We start from the raw sequence: 22,833 nt of genomic DNA on the forward strand, positions 1-22,833 counted from the left end.
TTGTTCGGAACAGGCCATTAGGGCCGATGATCGCGAGTTGAGGTCCCGCATGGCCTCCTAGGGCCCTGTTTGTTTGAGTTTTATCTGTTTTCTTTCCGTTGGTTTCTGTTTTATTCATATCTTTGTAACCACGGTTTTCCTCCGCCATACGTGAGGGCTTTTATGATATTTCGTGGCTCCGACCACGTTTCCTCAAAAAAAAAAAAAAAAGACCAAACAGATGCATTTTTAAGAGAAAGTGAAGACACATGTACAGGTTCATATATACATATATTGCCAAGCGCTCATAAATTATTTAAACGGCTGAAAATATCACCGATCTACAAGATGTCTGGGTTTTCTCTGAATGAATCAAGTGATGTATTCTTTTTTTTTTCTTTTTTTTTTAAATTTAAAGCTATTTTCGCACCAATTTACATAAAATTACTATTGTATTTACTGTCACTGTTATGTTGCAGTTAAGCTTTTTGAACGCCAATAGCTGGAAAACCATAATCCTTTGTCAGGTGGTGTAAATACACAATGTAATCAAAATGATTTACAAACTGTTTTCGGTAGACGGCGTTATTGTGAGCGCCTTATTTCTGTCGGCATTTATTTTTGTTCTCGCCGTCGTGGTTGAGCCCTATTAACCATGTTTGCAATAAATACGTGTTAATATTTCAATTTCATTAGATATAACAAATTCATAACTTGACATTTTCTACAAATACACGTTTTAACAAAGAAACAATAACATCTAAAATACCTAGACATCATATTCATTTTCAACAACATCACACCTAAGTCATTGACATCTACATGCACATATTTTTCCTTTTAATTAGACCACAAACCATGTATAACTCGTCCACTAGTAAATATACACAAGCCATTGACATATTATGCGGTAAATATATATAAATATACACACACACATCAAAATCGTCAATTTTCCAACGCCATTCACAACATCCTAACACAATATCAAACCTTGAACAATACATATCTATCATAACAAGATATACACATCAACCTATTTAAAACCCGAACTCCCAAATCTCGTCGTAAAATTTCTAGGGTTTAAGGCAAAAATCTAGGATTATGAATAAGCTATACACGAATATTAACAACTACTAACAATACATGAATCTTTATCCCAGAGGAAGATGACTAACACAAAATCCATGTTTTTCAAAAATTGAACCCAAAAACCCAGATTTATATTTCCATTTTGTGTAAATCTTTGTCGGAAATTAGTAAATACTAGTTAAAATAGCAAGAACATCTATATTTGCGTACCAGATTTATTTGCTGTTGCCGAAATCGTTCGTCGGAGATGTTGGACAGGTTTTCGTCGAGGAAGAGACCAAAGGTTTGCTTTTTTTTTTTGTAGTTTTTTTTTTTCTTAACCGACAGATAATGGAAGTGAACGGTTATGAATGTGATTTAATTACCTCGATTTTCGGAAATCATGATTTTCTTGGATTTTTTTTTTAATATTAATCAGGAATTGACGAATGGGCGGAAAAATTATTTGGACATAATGTTATATGGGCGAATGGCGAATGTTATATGTATATATGAATGAAGCCTATAGTTTGAAATAATATTGCAGTTCTGGGAATATATAGCACAATTTAAGGGAGACTATCTATTTCCCTGCTCCTGTATATATACCTCACATTTCTATATTTAGCTAACGCAACACACTCAAGTGCTTTTTGACAGTTTATATACAACATGCAATTAGTTTATGGATTTCATTTCTTTATTTCTGTTTTTGGGTTATGAAACATTCGGTTTTTTTATAAATATATCGCTATAAGGACAAGAATGTTGGTTTACTTCTGAAGTTGCTTTCTTGGATAAACTGTGGCATGTGTAGAGAGTCTAGCATGACGTGTCATAATTTGTTAATAACTTCTTCAGTAAAATATTTTGATAAATAGAATCCTTGCCCTGATTTGTCTGAGCTATTCATATATAAAAGGCTTAAGGCAGAATAAAGAACACAAACTAGAATAGGAAAACCTTGATGATATTTTCATTGCTCGGCTATAATATTTATACACAGTGTAAATGTATTGTATGAGAAAATAAATTACAATTACAGGTTGTATAACGGTAATAAAAAAGGACGAATATTCCTACAGGTCAGCTGTCAATGTACGAGGATCTTCAGGCCATTGGACACGTGTCAGGTGATCCTCACTAGGAGCAGAAGGAAAATTGTAGATGACTGCACACCAGTTGTTTGATGAAACGACCAGTGAAGATGAGGTCGTTTATTTGCATTCAATACCCCTCCTCAATTCCAACGCTCCTAGAGGTACTACTTTTAGTTTATTCCTGATTTTGTCGAAGAAGTTTCCTGATAGTGGTTTTGTCAATATGTCGGCGACTTGATCGGTGGCAGGTACGTGATTCACAATTAATTTCTTCTTGGCTACCTGTTCTCGGATGAAATACAAGTCAAGTTCTATGTGCTTGGTGCGAGCATGTAGAACAGGATTTGCAGATAGCGATACTGTCCCCAAATTATCACACCAGATCACCGGAGTTCTATCCATCTTGGCTCGGAGTTCCTGTAATAGAGACTTGAGCCACATTACTTCTGCAGTTGCTGATGCTAGGCTTCGATATTCAGACTCAGTGGAAGACCGTGACACAGTGATCTGTTTCTTCGAGGACCAGGCTACCAGATTTTCAGCGAAGTAGATACACAGTCCTGTGGTTGATTTTCTGTCCTCTCGATCAGAAGCCCAGTCGGCATCAGAGAACCCAACGATGTTCAAATTCTTTTTCGCAGTGAAGTGAAGGCCGTAGTTTATCGTCCCCTTCAGGTATCTTAAAATCCTTTTTAGAGCTTTCCAGTGTTGGTCCAACGAACAGTGCATGAATTGGCTTAGTTTATTGACACTGTAGGCGATTTCAGGGCGTGTGATGGTGGCATATTGCATAGTCGAAGACTGAATGAATTAGTGCAAATGGTTCCCTACTATCCTACGATAGTTTGTACCCTCCTCAATAGGGTCACCATCAAACGCCGAGAGCCGAAGACTGGAGATCATATGTGTTGGAGAAGGAGAAGCTTTGTCCATGCCGAGGCGAAGAAGCAGGGACTTGATGTAGCCCGATTGACTGAGGTGGAGACCTGAGGAGGTGTGGTGGACCTCAATACCCAAGAAGAAGTGAAGTGGACCCAAATCTTTGAGGGCAAAGCACTTGTTGAGGGACGAGGTAAGGAAACTGATCTCGGGGTCATGACTTCCGATGACAATGATGTCATCAACGTAAACATGAAGAAACAGGGTTGAGGAGCTTGTGAAGCGCATGAAGAGAGAGTTGTCGGCCCTGGAGTTTGTGAAGCCATGTTGAAGGAGCCAGAGACGCAGCTTGTCAAACCAAGCACGAGGCGCCTGCTTGAGGCCATACGGGGCTTTGTGAAGACGTTTGGGCGAGACGTGTCTTCAAAACTCGGTGGCTGATGCATATAGACCTCCTCGTCTAGAGTTCCATTCAAGAAGGCATTATTGATGTCGAGCTCTCGTGATGACCATCCACGGGACAAGGCAAGAGAGAGGACAGTGCGAATGGTGACTTGCTTCACGACGGGGGAGAATGTCTCCGAGAAGTCAAGGCCAGCAACTTGACTATACCCTTTGGCAACGAGGCGTGCCTTTAGACGAGATAAGGTACCATCTGATCACTTCTTTACTTTGTAAACCCACTTGCAGCCAATGATAGCTCGATTTGATGGAGGCTCAACTAACGACCATGTTTTGTTGTGATGCAAGGCGTTGAGTTCGTGCACCATAGCGTCTCTCCAGCCAGTGGAGGACACAGCAAGCTCAAGGGATGGAGGCTCAATCGGGTCAGGGGCTGGTTGAGAGGCCACGATGAGTGCCTTGGGCTTGAAGATACCATCCTTGGAGCGGGTAGTCATGGCGTGAACATTTGTGGGAGCCGCGGCTGAAATAGTCTGCTCATAAGGTGAGACCTGATAGGAGTCAACAAGCACAGGAGGGTCCTCATGGACAAAATCAGTGGGGACAACAGGAGTCGTAGTAGGAGTAGGGGCAGAGTACGTATCGGAGGTAATATGCTCTTCTATTGGGGTTGTAGAGGGTATAGGACGAGTGGGTAGTGGAGTGATGATTTGGAGAGGAGGGATAGGATTGAGGTTGATGGTAGAAGGTCTGTTTGTAGGGGTTGTCCTATTTTGAAAGGGAAAACAGGTTTCATCAAATGTGACATGCCGAGAGATATATAATCGATTGTTTGAGTCAATGCATTTATACCCTTTATCCTGATTGCTATAGCCTATGAAAGTGCAGACTTTAGACCTATATTCAAGTTTGTGAGAGTTATAGGCTCTAAGATGAGGATAGCAAGCACAACCAAAAATTTTAAAAAATGAATAGTTTGGTTTTACCTTGTGCAGGTGAGGCATATTGTGCTGATGGGTTTTGGGTGTCATTTAGTGGGTCAAGACGATTTTCAAAGCTTAAGAGGAGAGCTGCAACATCATTTAGGAGAAAAGGCTCAGTTTAGGGACAATGACAGGGTGATATTCATGGCCAAGTCCTGAGAGCACGTGCAAGATTTGATCATCTTCACTGAGTTTTTGACCAGCAGATGCAAGGATATCTGCAAATGACTTCATCTTGGTCAGGTATTCTCTCATTGTTAAGTTTCCCTTTTTTTGAGTTTGTAGTTGCAGTTTGTATTGCATGATCTTTGCCCTTGATTGAGAGGCAAATGACCTTTCAAGAGTATCACAAATCTCACTGGAGCTCTCACACCCTACCATGTTCACGAGAACAGTCTCGGACATGGAGGCAAGGAGCTATGAAGCCAGGAGTTGGTCTTGTCTAACCCATAGGACATATTCAGGGTTGCCTGGTCCTTGGGTTAGCTGACCGGTGGTAGGGTCTCAGGTTACAAAAAACTCATTAGGCTTGGGGATAGTGCCAAAAAGAAAACCATCTAGGCCATTGCCTTTCACATTAGACAGAACTTGTTGTTTCCATAATAGGTAGTTAATGTCAGTGAGTTTGATGGTGAGTGAGTGATTTGATGGGTTAACGAAATGAGAGTTGTGATGTATCTGTGTGGTTGGGTTTTCAGTCTATGACCCTTCATCAGTAGGGTTTTCTGCCATTTTTCATAAAAGCCTGAGCTCTGATACCATAAAAGGCTTAAGGCAGAACAAAGAACACAGACTAGAATAGGAAAACCTTGATGATATTTTCATTGCTCGGCTATAATATTTATACACAGTGTAGGTGTATTGTATGAGAAAATAAATTACAATTACAGGCTGTATAACGGTAATAAAAAGGACGAATATTCATGCAGGTCAGCTGTCTATGTACGAGGATCTTCAGGCCATTGGTCACGTGTTAGGTGGTCCTCACTAGGAGAAGAAGGAATTGTAGATGACTGCACGCCAGCTGTTTGATGAAACGACCAGTGAAGATGAGGTCGTTTATTTGCATTCAATAATATCTTTTGAATATATTCCGGGATGTCAACAAGCGGTTCTACAACACTCAAAAATTCATATTAGATCATTAATATTGTCATATACGAGAATCTTGAGATCTCACTCAGATGCAAGGTTTGAAATATCGTTATCGATACCGGACTGAATTTCATATTTTGCTGAGTTATCAGGAGATATCAATGATTTATCGGGGCATCCAATGATAATAAGGGTAAACTGTACCGATGAAGTTACCGTTACCGACGTGGTTTACCGAAAAATACCGGATTTACCGAGTGGTATCCAGTAAACACATCATTATATAAAAAAAATTTAAAACATACGATAAAAATGTAAATTTTTTTTTTTTTGAAGAACCGTGGACGGGACCACGGGGGAATATATTAAAAACCCTCACTTAGGTGGCGGAGGAATACCGTGGTTACATTATGAGCTAATACCGCGGCGGTCGTTCATCACTTCCTCGATAACACTAGGAGGAGCCGATCCCAACCACCGGGCGCTCGTTTCAAAATTAAGAGCATAGCACGCCATCTTATGGGCGGCTTTATTACAACCACGTGGGTGAAAAATAAACTCAACATGAACAAATCTAGGAATAAGCAACAAAATGTCCTCTACAATCGTGCCGAGTTCCGTTGCCGGAGAAAGACCCTTCCGAATGGCCGATATAACTTCAAGACAATCGGATTGTAACACAAGCTGCACCCAATCCATATCTAAAGCAAAAAGCATACCTTGTAAGATCGCCGACGCCTCCGAGGCTTGAGGGGAGAGTCCAAGATTAAGGACTGCAATTTCCGACCCCAACACATCTCCTTTAGAGTCACGTGCCACCATACCGAGGCCCACCCTTCTCCTTTCATTCCTCAATGCCGCATCCACCGAGACTGCTACGGAACCCACCGGGGGCGGGATCCACCTGCTTGTCGAAGCTTTGTCGCTGCCTTCTTTCCTACGCTCGCTCGTCGCCGCTTGGTGGAACTCACGAAGGAAACCCGCCAACCATTCAAGAAGATCACCGGGTTCCCAACTCCTCTTCCCCGAAACCATATTATTCCTGTGATTCCAAAGCTCCCAAGCAATAACAAGGAAAAGTTCAAAATCACTCACCTTAAGGTTCGTCGAGGCATGGAAAAGAAGTCCCACCGTGTCACCGGGCTGGAAAGTTTTAATCAGCTCTATAAACCCCGCAATTTTCCAGACTTTCTTAGACCAAGAGCAGCCCCAAAACACATGAAAAACCGATTATACCTCTCTCTCGCACACCGGGCAGCGAGCATCATGGACGATATGGCGTTTTAAAAGAGAGGCACGAACCGGAATCCACCCATGACAAACCCGCCACGTAAAATGCCTAATCTTGGGCGGTATATTAATGCTCCAAAGCTTATTCTACCAAACAATATTACCGGAAGGAGAGGAGGGACCCGCCGTGGTCGCATTCTCCATCGCAACACGGTACCCGCTTTTCACCTTATATTCCCCATCCTTGGAATAATGCCATCGAAGCTTATCCGGCCCACCTCAATGGCTCTCCAGAATGCTAAGAATAGCGTCAACATCTTCCGGGGCGAACATCGCCGTGATGAGCGGTATGTTCCACGATCCCGCGCCTATCTTGAGCTCGGAAACACGGAGGTCGGATGGTAGCATCGGGTTCTCGGCAAGCCGGAAAGAAGGGGGCCTCGGGATCCATTTATCTTCGGTCACCGATGTGTTTTCGCCGTCTCCGATTCTCCACCTAGAGCCCCGATTGATAATCTCTTTGCCCCAACACATACTCCTCCAAATAAAAGATCCCGAAGACTTACAACGAGCCTTGAGAATGTCTCCGGTGGCGTAGTAGCTTTCTCGATACACCCGTCCAACAAGGCTATCCGGTCTTCGAATGAGCCTCCACACATTCTTAGCTAGGAGTGCTTGGTTAAACCGCCCCACATCTCGGAAACTAAGGCCGCCCACCGACTTATGCTTCGCGAGCTCTGACCACTTGCACCAATGAATTTTCTTATGTTGTCCCGTGTCTCCCCACCAAAAACTCGTAATGGCTTTATGGATGTCATTCACAAGGCCTTGGGGAAGGCGAAAGCAACTCGCCACATAGCTAGGAATAGCTTGTAAGATAGATTTAACAAGGACTTCTTTTCCGGCATGAGAGAAGTGTAGTCCGCGCCACGAGTTAATCCTATTCCACACTCTCTCCCGGACGAAGGCGAAGATATCCCGTTTCTTTCGCCCCACACACGTAGGCAGCCCCAAATATCGTTGATGGCATTTGGTGACCGAGACATGAAGCATATCCGCAAGAGCAGCCCCTTGCTCCTCCTCCACCATCGAGCCAAAGCAAATATCCGATTTGGCATAATTAATAAGTTGGCCCGAAGCGTCCGAGTACCACGAGAGGCAGCGGGAAACCTCCGCACATTCCTCATAATCAGCCTTAAAGAAGATTATACTATCATCCGCAAAAAAGAGGTGAGAGACGAGAAGATTGCTGCCAAATCTAACCCCCCGAATAAGCTGACGAGATTCACGATCCTTTAGGAGACCTGAGAGACCTTCGGAGCAAAAGAGGAAGAGAAACGGAGAGAGGGGATCCCCTTGACGAAGACCTCTTTCCGGGACAACTCGACCCCGCACTTCACCATTAATATTAAACGAGAAACTCACCGAGGTAACACATCTCATAATCTTCTCCACCCACCGATCCTCGTACCCCAGTTTAATCATCATTCGTTTGAGAAAAGGCCACTCAACTCTGTCATAAGCTTTGGCCATATCGATCTTAAGCGCCGCGCACTCTCCGTTACCATATCGCCCCCGGGCCATGGTATGGATTGCTTCGTAGCAAACCATGACATTATCAAAAATCTGACGACCCCCAACGAAAGCACTCTGATTCTCTGATATTGAAGTAGTCATCGTGACTCTCATCCGATTCACAAGGCATTTAGAGATTACCTTATAAATGACATTACAGAGGCTAATCGGTCGAAACTCCTTGACATACACCGGCTTGTCAACCTTCGGGATGAGCGTGATGATGGTGTTGTTAAAATCACTCACCGGTTTACCATCGTTCAAGACCCCCAAACAGAAATCCACCACCCGATCTCCCACCGTGTTCCAGTAGCGTTGATAGAAGAGAGCAGGAAAACCGTCCTCTCCCGGGGCTTTTATAGCTTCCATCTCAAAAACTGCCCTCTTCACATCCTCACCAGTGAAAGGCCTAAGGAGATCTTCATTCATGTCCGGAGTGATGGTCCGGGCCACCGAGTCGCACACCTTATCCATCACCTCCTGACTCGGCAGATCCGAAGTGAAGAGGGTTGAGAAGAAGGACGAAACAATCCTCTCGATACCATGAGTTCCCTCGACCCATCGACCATCCTCATCAAAAATCCCCCGGATCGTATTCTTATTCTTTCTCGCCGAAGCTTTACGGTGAAAAAATTTCGAGTTCTTATCCCCGCACTTCATCCACGTGGCTCGACTTATCTGGCGCCAATACATCTCCTCCTTTTCAAGAAGAGCATCGAGTTGTCGTTCTTCCCTTCTGATCACCGCAGCCTCGAAGTTCCCGCCCGGAGTACTCACTCTTCTGAAGATATCCTTTTGTTTCTCAATCCGGCCCCGAAGCTCTCGGCGCTTGTCCAAACTCCACCTGTTCAGCGTTGAACGACAAAGCTTGAGAGAAGAAGATATCCTGTTACTCTCCTCTCCCTCAACAGCCGATTCCCAGGCTTGTTGGATCACCTCATCACACCCCTCGATCCTCTCGGCACCAAGCCTCCTCGAAGAAGAAACGGCGAGGCGTCCGTTTCCTTTCTTTCAGAGGCTGCCCCGTCGAGGTTAGGAGCAACGGTCTGTGGTCTGACCCCCAGAAATCAAGATGATGAACTGTAGCTAAAGGGAAGAGTTCAGTCCACTCAGGATTTCCAAGGCACCTGTCCAATCTCCCCGCACTGCTACCCGGTAGAACGCTGCGATGCCAAGTGAACTCTTCCCCCTCGAAGCCCAGATCACAGAGCTCACAATCAGCCATCATTCCTCGGAAATCTTCAATAAGCCCTGGTCCACGCGACCTCTCTCCACTTAGCTCTGAATTCGATAACACCTCATTAAAATCTCCTCCTACGAGCCACTCACAGTTCGGCCAAGGTCGGAGCCTACGAACAAGCTCCCAAGAGTACTTCCGCTGAGAAGCCACCGGGTCTCCATAGAGCCCCAAAAAAATCCACTCCCTGCCATCTTCTTCTTTCACCGATCCTTCCACATGGAATCTCGAGTAGGATCGCACAGAAAACCCAATAGTATTTTTCCACAGCACTATCAGGCCACCACTTCTCCCCACACAGTCCACAGTGAAACACCCGTCAAAGCCCAACATCACCCGAACTCTCTCCGCAGCCTCACTCCGGGTCCTGGTCTCCGAGAGGAAAACTAGGTCCGGTTGGTAAGTAACAACGTGAGAGTGGAGTGCCCTCCTCGTCCGGGGGCTTCCCAGCCCCTGGACGTTCCACATAACACCTATCATTGTGATCGGCGGCCCTCCGCTTCGAGGGGCGCCGCTGTAGAGTTCAGGGGGTTACCGTCCAAATTGACCGACGAGGAAATGAACGGAACTGGGGATGGTTGTGAAGCAGCAAAAGTCATCTCCTGTGGGAGCTTCATTCCCACGGGAGCCATTGGCTCATCCACCGAGCTTCCAGGAATCTCCCGACGAGCCGCCTTGCCCGCGATACCTTCTTCCACTGCCGAGTAGCCTTTCCTCTTAGACCCCAGAGGTAAACCACCTCGTTATCATAACTAACCTCCAATATCTTCACTGGTTTTCCTTTCTTCCCTGTTTTCTTCTTGGGTCCGCTCCCCATTGATTTGTTGTCCGCTGTGAAAATAAGATGTTGAATGTGGTGCTTCTCCAAAAAAGACTCAGCAGAACCCCCATTATCCGTCCCGAACAGATTACGCCCTCCGAGCCTAGCTTCCTCGCGAGCCAATTTCTTCCAGTTGGTCCCGTCTCCCCGGACCCGGAGAGCCGAGAAAGGATTCTCTTTCGGTTCCGTCTGAGAAGGCCTTTCGTTGAAATCATCCTGGTGAGGGTATATGGGATCGTCAGAGTCCAAGGGCGCCAAGGTCTGGTTCTGGCTCGAAATGGGTTTCTCTTTTTGTCGGGGCCCAGATCCACGGGGGGTCGTATCACGTTTTGCACTTCAATATACATATTGGAGCAATCAACCCTCTATTATTTAACACCCACGGTCATGAGCTTAAAATTTCAAAATTTTCAAAATTCGGCTTACGATAATTGGCTGAAATTTTTTAAAATTTTAAAATATTGGTTCGTTTTTTTTTAATTTAAAAAAAAAATTGACCTGATTTTTGGGGTTTCAGTAACCAATCCGGTTTTTTTCCGGTTACCGACGGTTTTTTCAGTATCTAGCGGTTTTGTTCATATCGTTACCGACATGTGCCAAAAACCTGCATATCGATCGATTTTCTTCCCATAACCCGTATTTCAATCAAGGTTTGAAAAACCGTTCCCGTCCGGTTCCCCCTTTTTGGAGCTAACCGGCACCGGAACCACCAAAACCGGATTTTTCCGGTGGTTCCGGGGGAACCGGACCGGGATCCGGGTGGGAACCCGGTTCCCACTTCCCGGTCCGGTCCAAGTAAAAAAAAAAAAAAACCGGGTATAAATACCCGGTAAACCTAAAAAAAAAATCAAATGGGACGGTAAGCTCGAGACTATTTCCCGGCGCGACCCAGTGCGATTTTTGAAGCTTCCCGGCCGGATCCCGCCGTCTCGCCCGTTTCCCGACTCGCCGAAGGCCAAAGTTTCCCAGATCCCCCCGGTAAACAACTTCCCGGTGAGCTTCCCGGCCTTTTTTTTTATGATTTTGAGTTTTTAAAACTTAAAATCTTGAAATTTCTTGATAATTTTGTAAGATTAAGTATAAATTGATAGTTGTGAGCATTGATGTAGTGTTGATTTGATTTTGTGTTGATGTTTGTAATTTTTTTGGATTTAATCCGAATTATTTAGTAAATTTGTGATTAGTTAGTGATGATTAAGGTTATGATGAACTTATTTATTGATTTATGAAGAAATTTTGTGACTTGTTTTTAATTTTAGAGTTTTTGTGTTGATGTTTGTAATTTTTTTGGATTTAATCCGAATTATTTAGTAAATTTGTGATTAGTTAGTGATGATTAAGGTTATGATGAACTTGTTTATTGATTTATGAAGAAATTTTGTGACTTGTTTTTTATTTTAGAAATTTTGTGTTGATGTTTGTAATTTTTTTGGATTTAATCCGAATTATTAGGTAATTTTGTGATTAGTTAGTGATGATTAAGGTTATGATGAACTTGTTTATTGATTTGTGAAGAAATTTTGTGACTTGTTTTTTATTTTAGAAATTTTGTGTTGATGTTTGTAATTTTTTTGGATTTAATCCGAATTATTTGATAATTATGTGATTAGTTAGTGATGATTAAGGTTATGAATTATGATGAACTTGTTTATTGATTTATGAAGAAATTTTGTGACTTGTAAATGTTATTAGTTAGTGATATTTTGTAAATGTTATTTGTTCATTTGTAGATTACAAGTTGCAAGAATGTCGGCCCCCGACCCAGCTAGGAAGTATTGCACACCTATTCCCGGGAAAAGTAGCGGCCACAAGTGCATATTTTGCGAGCACAATATGGGAGGTGGCGGCATCACGAGAGTGAAAAACCGCCTAGCCCATGTAGACCCAACGAGGAGTGTCAAATTCTGTGAGAAAGTCCCTCCTGAAGTGAGAGAAGAGATGCAAGCTTTACTTCAAGGCAACGTCGTAAAAAAGAAGAACAAAAAGTCGTTGGACGCTACGCTTCAAAAGACATTGACTAAAAATGTTGGCGGGGATGAATCAAGCGAAGAAGCATACGAAGCGCAATTACGAGCAGTTATGAAGAGGTCAAGACAAGAGGCGGCGCAGACGGAATGGGAGGCTCGGATGATGTCGGGGCCCGGCAGTGGTTCTACGGCAAAATCTCCACCAGCTGCTCCGTCATTATATAAGTCAGTGAGTGCGAAGCAAACAAAAATCGATGAGATCGTGGATCCGAAGAAGAGAACGTGGCTCGGAAGACACATAACAAAATTCTTTGTTCACCAACATGTGCCGGCGAGTAAGGCCGCCTCGCATGAGTTCAAAAACATGATAGCGTCCGCCCAAGACTTGGGTAATCCTCAATTTGTGATAAGTAATTTTATTTTCATATCATCGAACGAGCTTTCGAACGCTCGGGGAACGACAATGAGGGAGACGACGAAATGCTCCGCTGGATTGACGAAGTTCACATGGACGACGTCAACCATAACCCGGATCCGGCAGTAGCTGAAGCGGCTCGAGAGCATGGAGTTGATCCGGATCGAGTGGTGAACGAGGATGTCCAACCTCAACGCGGATCCGGAGACAGTTCGGATTCAGATGGCGGAGGTTCAAGCCGTAGATCAAGCGGAGCAGGTGGAGGTGCAGGTGACGGTGGATCAGGGGGAGGTGCTGGAGGTTCCTATCGGTCTGGGGGTTCCTTTACTGCTGGAGGCACCTCATTTGGTGATGTCGGCGGTTCTCAACTTGGATACGCACCATCGCAAGAAGATTTTGATCGTCTTCATCACCCTGCCTTTTTTTTATTCAGGATACGGGCGCGGAGGTCAGGGCGGAGGTATGAATGATGCCATGTCATTTACGTCTAGCAATGACGTTGATGACTTGTCCTACAACTTCGGATCGGTATCAATTGGTCCTCAAGGCACAGAGTCATCTTATGATGACGGATCTTCCAGTTACAACTACCAGGACTCCTATGCATCAAGTTACGCTCCCGAAACGGTGCAACCAGTTCCAGGTTATCCCCTCCACTCCATGACTGTTGGTTCATCTCAGTATGAGTACGACTATCACTTGAACAGGTACTTTAGTGCATATGCTCATTACATGACTTGGTATGATTACTGTATGACCGCTGCATATGGTCGCTTTGAGTAGTCATTTGTATCCCTCTTATGTTGAATTTGTTGAACAATAGTATTTGGTGGATTGTGTTGAACTTTATCATTTTGGTTATTAAACTTACTTTTTGTTGTGTTTGTAATTTCTTATTGTGTTGAAAACATTCTACACTATTTTTAATTTTATGAATTTTATCCTACGTACTTTGTATGTTTTTTTGTATATTTCTTTTCTGAATTCCCCTCGGTAAATACCGGTATTTGACGGTATTCCTCTACGGTAACGGTAAGTTCAACGGTACCGGTTTCCTTTTTTTTCTCGCTTCCCGCGGTATTCCTTTACGGTACGGGCGGTTACCAGTAAATTCGAAGGCTCGGAACGGTAACGGTAACGGTATTTCGATCCTTGATTTCAATGCTTGCTCAGATGTTTGATGGGTTATGTATATATAATTATATATGTATAAACTATAAACACACATATACATCCAGATTCAGTCAAAAGCCAGGCATGTGCTGTTGCAAAGAATCACATGGGCCCAGTGCCTGGTTCGCAAACTAATGTCCCTTCTTGTCACTTCAATAGATTATGGTCTTCAGTGGAGTGACTTCTATTTTGTTTTTTTCTTTATATTGTTTTTTTAACCTTAAGACAGTTGTAATTGTTTTTATATATATAGTATGTTCATTCATGTTATTTCTTTTTGGCTTCCCCTCGTTGCATTAATTCTCTGTGCGATCAACTGTTTGTTTCCCTTCTCATTTCACTTCAATCGTTAGGGGAAAAAAGTACATCTCTAGGTCAAATTGAGTTACGGAATCAATTCCGATCCCTTATTTTTATTTCTTGACATGCAAATTAAACAAAAGGCTGAAAAATTTCAACTGATTAATGAAAAACTTAGGAATTTTTTTAAAATGATTTTTAGTGGGAGGAAAAGTGGACTGTAGGGTTTGTTGAGGATAGAAAGAAAAGATTCGTCACTTTTAACGAGACAGCTCTTCGGCTTAACCTTTCTTGGAAATGAAAGCCAAGCCTGTGGGAAAGCACGCTTAGTACCCCTATGTTTATATCCATATTTTGTAAATAAGTTATGTATACACTAAAAAAAATATATCGTATATGTCTACATTTTTTTGTATGGACCACCATAACTATAAGACTATTAGGGTCAGTCAGTGTCCTATATTTTCAGTTTCCTCTCATTCCCTTCTTTTTAACTGCCATGGAATAAATAGTTATGTTTTTATAGTTTTCCATCTGAGATTCTTATTACGTTAAGAAAAAAAAAAACCGGAGATTCTTATGAGCTCTTTATTTTGCGAATAATCTGATGTATATTTGCCGATGATAGTAATGATAATAACAATAAGAGTTGAGAGCATTCGTTGTCCTTGTATGTTATTTCGTACACGCAATAGTTGGAATATAACAAGGTTCGTACCTCATGTTTGTAACCTGGATTGGCCAATTATAAGGTGGTCATGGTTTGTCTGCCCAATAGTAAGTTCTAGGAATGGAGATTCTGCTATTTCAGGATATAATAGTCATGTTTGTTAGTATTTTTTTGCCACAATCATATACATGTTTTCGTTTAATCATATTACTGTTTTTTTTTTTTGTGGCTCGTTGTGTTTTAAAATCATAGTACTAGGTCAACTACAGCGATTCAGTAGGAAAGAAAGATGACATTATTAGATCATTTGCTTTAACTATTAGTTATTCTTTATGAAATGAAATAGCCTTATGTCTATCCTTGATTAACATATAGTTTAATTATTTAAATATATTGTCTAATTTATCCTTAAATCTTAGTTTAAATTATTTTCTTAATTATCAAGAATGTTAACATATCCTTTTTATCAATACTAGTGAAATCTTTTTCCTCTAAAGCTTTTCGGCTGACTTTTAAATGAAGCGGTCTGACATTTTACTCTAATAGTCTGCCTTCTTTATTTAGTGAGCTGTAAGTCTGACATTTTTTTTTTTCTATGCTACATACGCCAATGTCTAAACTTATCTGCTTTTTATGGCTCCTCCTCCAAGAATAGATATCGTCCGGTTTTGCTTAAAAACAAAAAAGATAATCGTCCTGTTTCCAAACAATTAATATTAATTAAACTTTACGCGCATCAGCGCATGATACAGCAGTGTTTATTAGGTTCTCTCTCTCTCTCTCTCTCTCTCTCTCTCTCTCTATATATATATATATATATATATATTAACAGTGTATTTTAGCTTGTTATTATATTATGGTATACGGTTCATTGTCCTCGTGAGGCTCGTGTACGTCTCATATTCTCATATGTGTTCATTTCAAAGACCTAGACTCTGGTTGTCATCATAGTAATTACTCTCCATAGCCTTTATCTTTTACCAAAGTTTTCTGAGTAGTTTCCCAGCAGTAATAGTTATCCTCTTACCTGTTTTCATTAACTCCAATTTATTTCGCGGAACTAATAAGGCGTAATAAGTTAAAAATAAAAATAAAATAAGGCGTAAGAAATATAATTATCTTATTTTATACAAATTTAGGCGGTGCCGTAAAATTGTTATTGCCCATTACTCGCGCTGCATCTATTTTTATGAAAATTGTAACCACGTATATTTTCACGTATACAGTGAGTTTTTCGTCAAAGAAAAACATTTTCCTTATAAGAGTTATTTTTGGTGAAAAGGAAAAGTGCTTTATTTTATTTTTCTAGAAGAGGGTAAAGGGCTTTACTGAGAATTATAGTAGTACTTTACATTACGTACTATATTCTATGAATAAACATTGTAACATCAGGTGTATTTTTGGTCCCAACATGTTGACTTTAATGACTCGTAAAAATAATATTGTACGAACTCCCTCGCTATCACAACCTTTTTTTCCCCAATGACATCATTTCACGTCCATTCTTTTTTGCATTGCATGTTAACGAAAATTCCAACCTGTGCCAACGTGGCGTTTAATGTCCAGGTGTGCACCACGTGGCGAGCAGTATCGCACTCAGAATTACTCTGGCATCATTACTTATGCCTAAAGGGTGTCGAGCTCAGTCGGGGAACGTGGTGGAAGACGACGTTCTGGTGGACTTCTCGGGGAACGCAAGTTGGTGGGTGGGGCTGTACACGGTAGTCCCCGGACGCGCTTTCCACGTGTGGGACGGCGCGTCCGAGTCCGTGATGGGGTGGCAGATGCTCATCGAGCTGAGGCTGGTCCCGGGCCGAGTTCGGGTTGTGGGGCACGACACTGTCGTGGCATGCACGGCCGGTCGGTCCATAGTGTTCGACCTTCAACACCCCGCTTTTCCAATGGCGGCTCAGGAGGAGGTGGAAGGCGGGGGCGTGGCGGTCACTTCGCTCGCGGTGGGCCCCATGGCTTACGTGGTGGTGGACCGCGGCGGCGTTGCGAGGGTGATTCGGGCTGGGGTGTTGGATACAAACTCGGATTAAACACAATAATGAATTTCGAAACTAAGAATTTAAACTAAATCATAAAAAACTAACAACAAATTCTATGAAAAACACTAAATATCATTTTAAGAATTGCTGACATTTGACCACTTACCCGAAGCCACACGAAGTTTCCGGTGGAATGCAGTGAGAATTCGCTTGAAGACGGGCTGAAAGCTGAAGGATTCCCTGGGAAACGATAGAAATGACAAAAAGTGGAAGGATTCTCGTTCGGGTTCCCTCGAAATCCAAGAAAATCTTCGATTTTGTACGAACCGGTGCTTAGACTCTAAAAAAAAGATTTTGATCCCGTTCCCCTCCGGGATCTTCGAAACTTCGAACCATTCTTTTAAATAAATGTTAGATGTGAAATTTTATGTCCAAGTAGTCAAAATCTTCAATAATAATTCAATTCGAGTTTCTTGAAATTGAGCTTATAGATCTTATTATTATAATTAATAAGTAATTAATTTAAGTTATTAAATTTTGCACAAAAGAAAAGTTAACAATTGGTAGAAAAGTTAGTAATGAATACAAATATAATGAATATATCTTATTCAAAATGCAGAGGATAAGGCCGAGAGGGTCGGTAAGAAGAATAATGAATAAGATCAATTCGACTTAAACTAGTTGCTCGAGGACTTTTGCGAGCATGAGACTTCATAACACACTTTACAGAGAATGGACACTTTTAGTCAGGTATTTAAATCGAATCTTGTTATTATTTTAGATTGGCTTTTTTAATAATGACAAAACTATTGTTCTGCATGTTCTTGGTAACATATGTGCTATGACATCAGGTGTCCTATTCCATGTCAGGATCTATGACGTGGAATTTTCGCAGACTATTTTTTGTCTGATAGCCAGGTGCATTGAGAAAACCTAGCAAACGAGACACAACTGAGAAGGTGTCATATAAAAGGAATGTTTTCCTTAGTTGTTACGGTTATACACTAAAGGTTTTGAAAGAGTTGTTATCGCCGAAAAACCTTGTCCTTTGTGTGATGTTACTCTGGTATTCTTGACTGCCATTGTTGGAGCATGTTTACAGAATGTTGTCGGACGTTTTCGCAAATATTAAATTCTTTGTGACTGTTAGGAATATTGCCCACTGAATATAATAAAATAAACACGAATGATTACAGAATATAATAGGAAGTTTAGTTTATTAGCATTATTGATTAGTGAGTTGTTTTCTAGTTAGAATCAATAACAACTATCATCCATAGCATCCGTATTAAACTTAATTACATGTTGGACATCTAAGTTCGGATGGTGCGCTAAAACATGGTCGGTGATTGATCCATGACTGGGTAGCTGGATCTAAAATCACATATGTGGAATACAAGTGAAAGGTTGATCACTTGGTGGGAGCATTCTACAAATTTGGTATATGTACGATCTGGACATAATTTGGTTGTTGATGTGTCGTTTAAGCACCGTTACGACACACTAATCGGGGTCGCTATGATGGTCACAATGAGACTTGACCTAAATCCCGAAGTGGTCATGGACTTCTAGGTTGTATTACCGGGTTCTTTGTCTCATTCGTTAATGACTACTTGAAGAATCCTAAATATTTATGTCTTGCGAATTCGGGATATTATCTGAGCAGAAAGTGATTAACAGATACGGAATCTAGCCTTCCTGAAAGAAAGCTAATGTTCACTCACCTAAGGCTTGATTCCAGAACCATTTGACTGCGCACACTTTCGTAGTAAGTACGTACGAAAGAATCTTTCGCTGGGAAAGCAACGATGCTTAAGGCTCATATGTATCTAGAAAGGTATAACAGAATAATTGACCTTTCTCCATACAAGTTGAACCTGGAGGGTTGAGCTCATGTGCTGACTATATCAATGGACGCTTATATGCATCGAGTAATATATAATTCTAGTAAAAAGAAGAGTACAGTCTCGGCTCATCTTATGGAGTGACGCCGAGATTGATGAATCGAATGAATAATAGAATAAATAGAGATTTCGTCTATTTTGTTTGGATTCGTAGGAGCTTCAGTTAGTAGGTCCATAGTCCCCAAGGTGACTTGGATAAGATGGATATAGATGCTCGCAATAATTAGATAAATGAATACACTCTCACTACTGCAGCTTGGTTGCAATTTCTTTCGCATTCGTAATAAAGTATTTTACGAATAAGTTGATAATTGTTTAGGTTACTTTGAAATATCACATAGATTTAAATGAGATTGTAAATAGCAATTTAAATCAGCCCACAAGGCTCAATAGGGCTTGTGGTAGGCGTGTACATCATAATACATGTGCCTTGGATTTGTTTGATCAAAGCTCAATTGTATTAGGGTTTTTCTCAAATAGGAAATAAATAATATATATTAAATATGATTCGATTCGATGAGTATTTAATGTAGTAATTATTTATGAGAGTATCATAGAGATATTCTCTGCTTTTTTTATATGGAATAGTATATCCTACTGTGAGAAACAAATAATATATTAATTATGTTATTTTTGTAGAGTATCATGGAGATATTATCTACTATCCTATTTATAATTTAGTATATCTCATTGTGAGAAATAAATAATATATTAATGATGTTATTTGTATGGAATATCATGGAGATATTTCATATTAATCACTTACTTGATTAATATATTCTAAAGTGAGAAGCAAATAAATATCAGATAGGAACTGAATATTTTATTTATTAAAGTATCTTGAAGATATTCGATTTGTTCTATTCATAGAATAAATCACTTACATTAATTAGAATAAAATCAAAGAATATCAAGTAAGTGCATATTCTATTTTGGGTAAGTTAGAAAGTTATAAATATTGGGCTTAGGGTAGTGCAAAAATCGCCCATTCAGCCTATTCCACTCTTGGAATTTTGGCAATCCTCTCCCCCTGGTCTTGGACGTTTTTCCTTCTTTCTCGGAGTTGGAAAACTCGTTCATACCACCTCTCAAAGAAAGAAAGAATTATTCCGATACCTTGTTGGAGTAATTAATGAGAAAAGAGTTGGCCCACACCTTGGTCTCTTTTCTTCCGTATATTACATCTTGGAAGATTGTGGTATCGATCAACCCGAGCGTGAAGATCCGAAGATCCAAGAAGCAAGGAGTCGCCGTGGAGTTCGAGAGCTTGGAGATCCGAAGATCAAAGGAGCAAGGAGCAGCCGAGATCTAAAGATCCCTGGAGCCCTGTTCCAAGAAGCAAAGAGATCCAAAAGCTAGGAGCGTGGATGATCTATAGCTGAGCCGAAAATATGTATTACTAAATCTTCTTATGATTTGTGTTGATTGTGCTCGTCTTAAATATTGATTTGTTGTTATTGAATAATTTTGAGTATCCTGGTAATTATTGTTTACGTTAAAGATTAGCGATTGTTCGTGTATTATTCCATTCCGTACTAGTAAACATATTATAAGGTTTAAGAGATTGGCTACCGAATAAGAAGTATTGAAACAATTATTTGTGTTCAATTCATGGGAACCGTAATTAACACTAGGGAAGTAATTTACCCATCAAATGACAACAGAACGATCAATCGTGTCCGATACTAACAATCTTTGTTTACCAAACAATTGCTAACTATATGACGCTTCACCAATTTCACCAACTAAATTAGAATATGAAAATAAACAGTATACCATTATAATTATTATTTAGGAAAATATCAACAGTATCTCATATATTTAATAAAAATGTGCATTTTATCTCTTCAAAGTTTATAAATATCATACATCTTTCATTAATTTAATATAAATAACACATATCTCCTCTAAAAATATGTAATATCGCAAATAATATAACCATCTTCTTTTATTTTTTACCAAAAAAAAAATGAATTCCCTAAAATGTCTTTAATGAAATAACTATTTATTTTTGATTGTATATGTAAAAAAAATTAAATCATAATGTTTCTTTATAAAAAGTTAAAGACTTTTTTTCTAAAGACAGGTTTTGATTTTTTTTAACCAAATAGTAAATAAATGTTTATTTTATTTAGGACATTTTGGTGAGTTCAAATTTTTTTTTTTTTTTTTTGTAAAAAATAAATGAAAATGATCGAATTTCCGATATAACATATTATTAGGGGAGATGTGTATCATTTATATTAAATTGAGTGTAGATGTCTAGTATTTATGAAAATTGTGGGGATAAATCTTGCATTTCGATTAAACACAAGAGATGCCCTTGATATTTTACCTTATTATTTCCACATCTACTTCATCATTTGTATAAATGAAAGTCATATAAAATGAAACTTCTCTTAGAATTTACAATGTTTTAATTTTTGAACTAAATCATCGAGAGGTCCGATTTACTTATAAAAAATTAGGTAAATAGTCAATTAAAACGTTTGAAATTGCTATATAGTAGTCAACATTTCGTAAATTTTAAGTAAATAATCATAAAGATGACGTGGCCTAATGAATGAAAGCGACTATTTATCTAAAATTTACGTTTATAAATATATGAAAGTGACTATTTAACTAAAATTTACGAAACGTTAATTTATTTAGCAATGTCAAAATGTAAATGTAACTATTTATCTAATAGACCCTTTATTTATTCACACTCTTGAGGAACAAAATACGAGGTAATAGTAATCGATTCGCTTTAAGAATTCACACATACAAGTTCCATATATGTTGCAAATCTAATGTCACCAACCTATATGGTTTGCTTGAAATGTTATAGGTCTTATTATTCGACATATTCAATAGATCTCTATGTTAAATCTTATAGTCGCAACTTATATTCCATAATATTCGACATCATTTTTAAAACACGTGGCATGTCTTGGATAATATCACGTCATTTTTAGCCATTAAAATATATTGGGTGTCGCTTAATTTTGTATGTGACACTTTATGAGCGACTTCCAAGGTATGTTTAAATTAAATATATATATATATATATATATATATATATATATTGTGATTTTTAGATTATGAATATGCTATTTAATCTCTCGAGTAAGGGTTTTGCAAGTCCTCAAAAAACGATTTTTTAGAAGAAGACTAATTAATAATAATACATGCAAGAAAAATAATAAATACTACTATTCCATCTATATCAACAATATACAGATGTCTTAGATATGATGTATTGATGTAGTAATTGTTAGGAAAACAGGTATATTTGCGGATGATTATTTTTCTAATTTTTTGTAAAAAAAAATAAAGATAAAAGTCATCCACAATACATGTGTTTTCATAACAATTACTATTAGTCAATCAAATTAATTAAGATTATAAATGTGTTAGAAAACTAGCTAGGGATCAGCAACTCAAAGTTAAGAGATGGGTCAATTTGACTCGTATATTAATATTAAAATTTATGCTATGGCGACATATGCATATTTTTGTACACCAAAATTCCGCAACAAAACAGATAAAAGGTTATAGCCAACGTTTTGCACAAGTACAGATCTAATATACCATTTCAAGATCAAGCCAAAAGAATCAACCTATATTTGTTTTCTTCTAATACAATGACACCCTCCATAAAAAAGCCAAACAGATTCCTTTTTTAGAGAAAGTGAAGACACATGTACAGGTTCATATATACATATAAAATAAGCTAGTAATAATCAGTTCAAAATAATTGAGAAGGAACAAGTTTTTGTTTATCTTGCAGTTCCTGAACCACAGAGCAAGAACCTGAATCAAAATAACCCCGCCGTCTTTGCAGAGAGAGAGAGAGAGAGAGCTCTCTTCATATGTATTACACTCCCATAAATAATGAAAGAAAAAAAAATCGTACTTCAAATATTATTTTCACCATTGTAATTTGTTATTCACACAAATGTATAAAAAATATATTATTTTGATAAAACGCGCATTAACTAAAGTAGATACATACAATACAGTCTACACTTACATATACATATACACACAAAGCGCACTC

General features: G+C 39.7%; 1 protein-coding gene and 1 pseudogene across 1 annotated transcript; both read right to left on the bottom strand.

Moving 5' to 3' along the window:
• Positions 1-2,267: 2,267 nt before the first annotated feature.
• LOC149402914 (secreted RxLR effector protein 161 pseudogene) lies at positions 2,268-2,942 on the bottom strand (annotated as a pseudogene).
• Positions 2,943-5,917: 2,975 nt separating this feature from the next.
• LOC149402915 (uncharacterized) lies at positions 5,918-6,943 on the bottom strand. The gene is made up of 2 exons (XM_089608560.1): positions 6,904-6,943; positions 5,918-6,672 (listed from the first exon to the last, which is right to left on the bottom strand). The coding sequence occupies exons 1-2, from the start codon at positions 6,941-6,943 to the stop codon at positions 5,918-5,920; spliced, it is 795 nt and encodes a 264-aa protein (XP_089464686.1).
• Positions 6,944-22,833: the final 15,890 nt, after the last annotated feature.

The sequence above is a fragment of the Urtica dioica genome, chromosome 3 (genome assembly GCF_054948205.1).
Source record: "Urtica dioica subsp. dioica isolate 48M chromosome 3, U.dioica_male_clone48M_v1_H2, whole genome shotgun sequence".
NCBI lineage: Eukaryota > Viridiplantae > Streptophyta > Magnoliopsida > Rosales > Urticaceae > Urtica > Urtica dioica.

Bases quoted from the DNA above. Each gene is read 5' to 3' on its own strand.
- LOC149402915 (XM_089608560.1), bottom strand. From the start codon at position 6,943: ATGGAGAATGCGACCACGGCGGGTCCCTCCTCTCCTTCCG. The intron at 6,673-6,903 runs GTAATATTGTTT...CGGGGTTTATAG, and splicing joins GGGTCCCTCCTCTCCTTCCG to AGCTGATTAAAACTTTCCAG.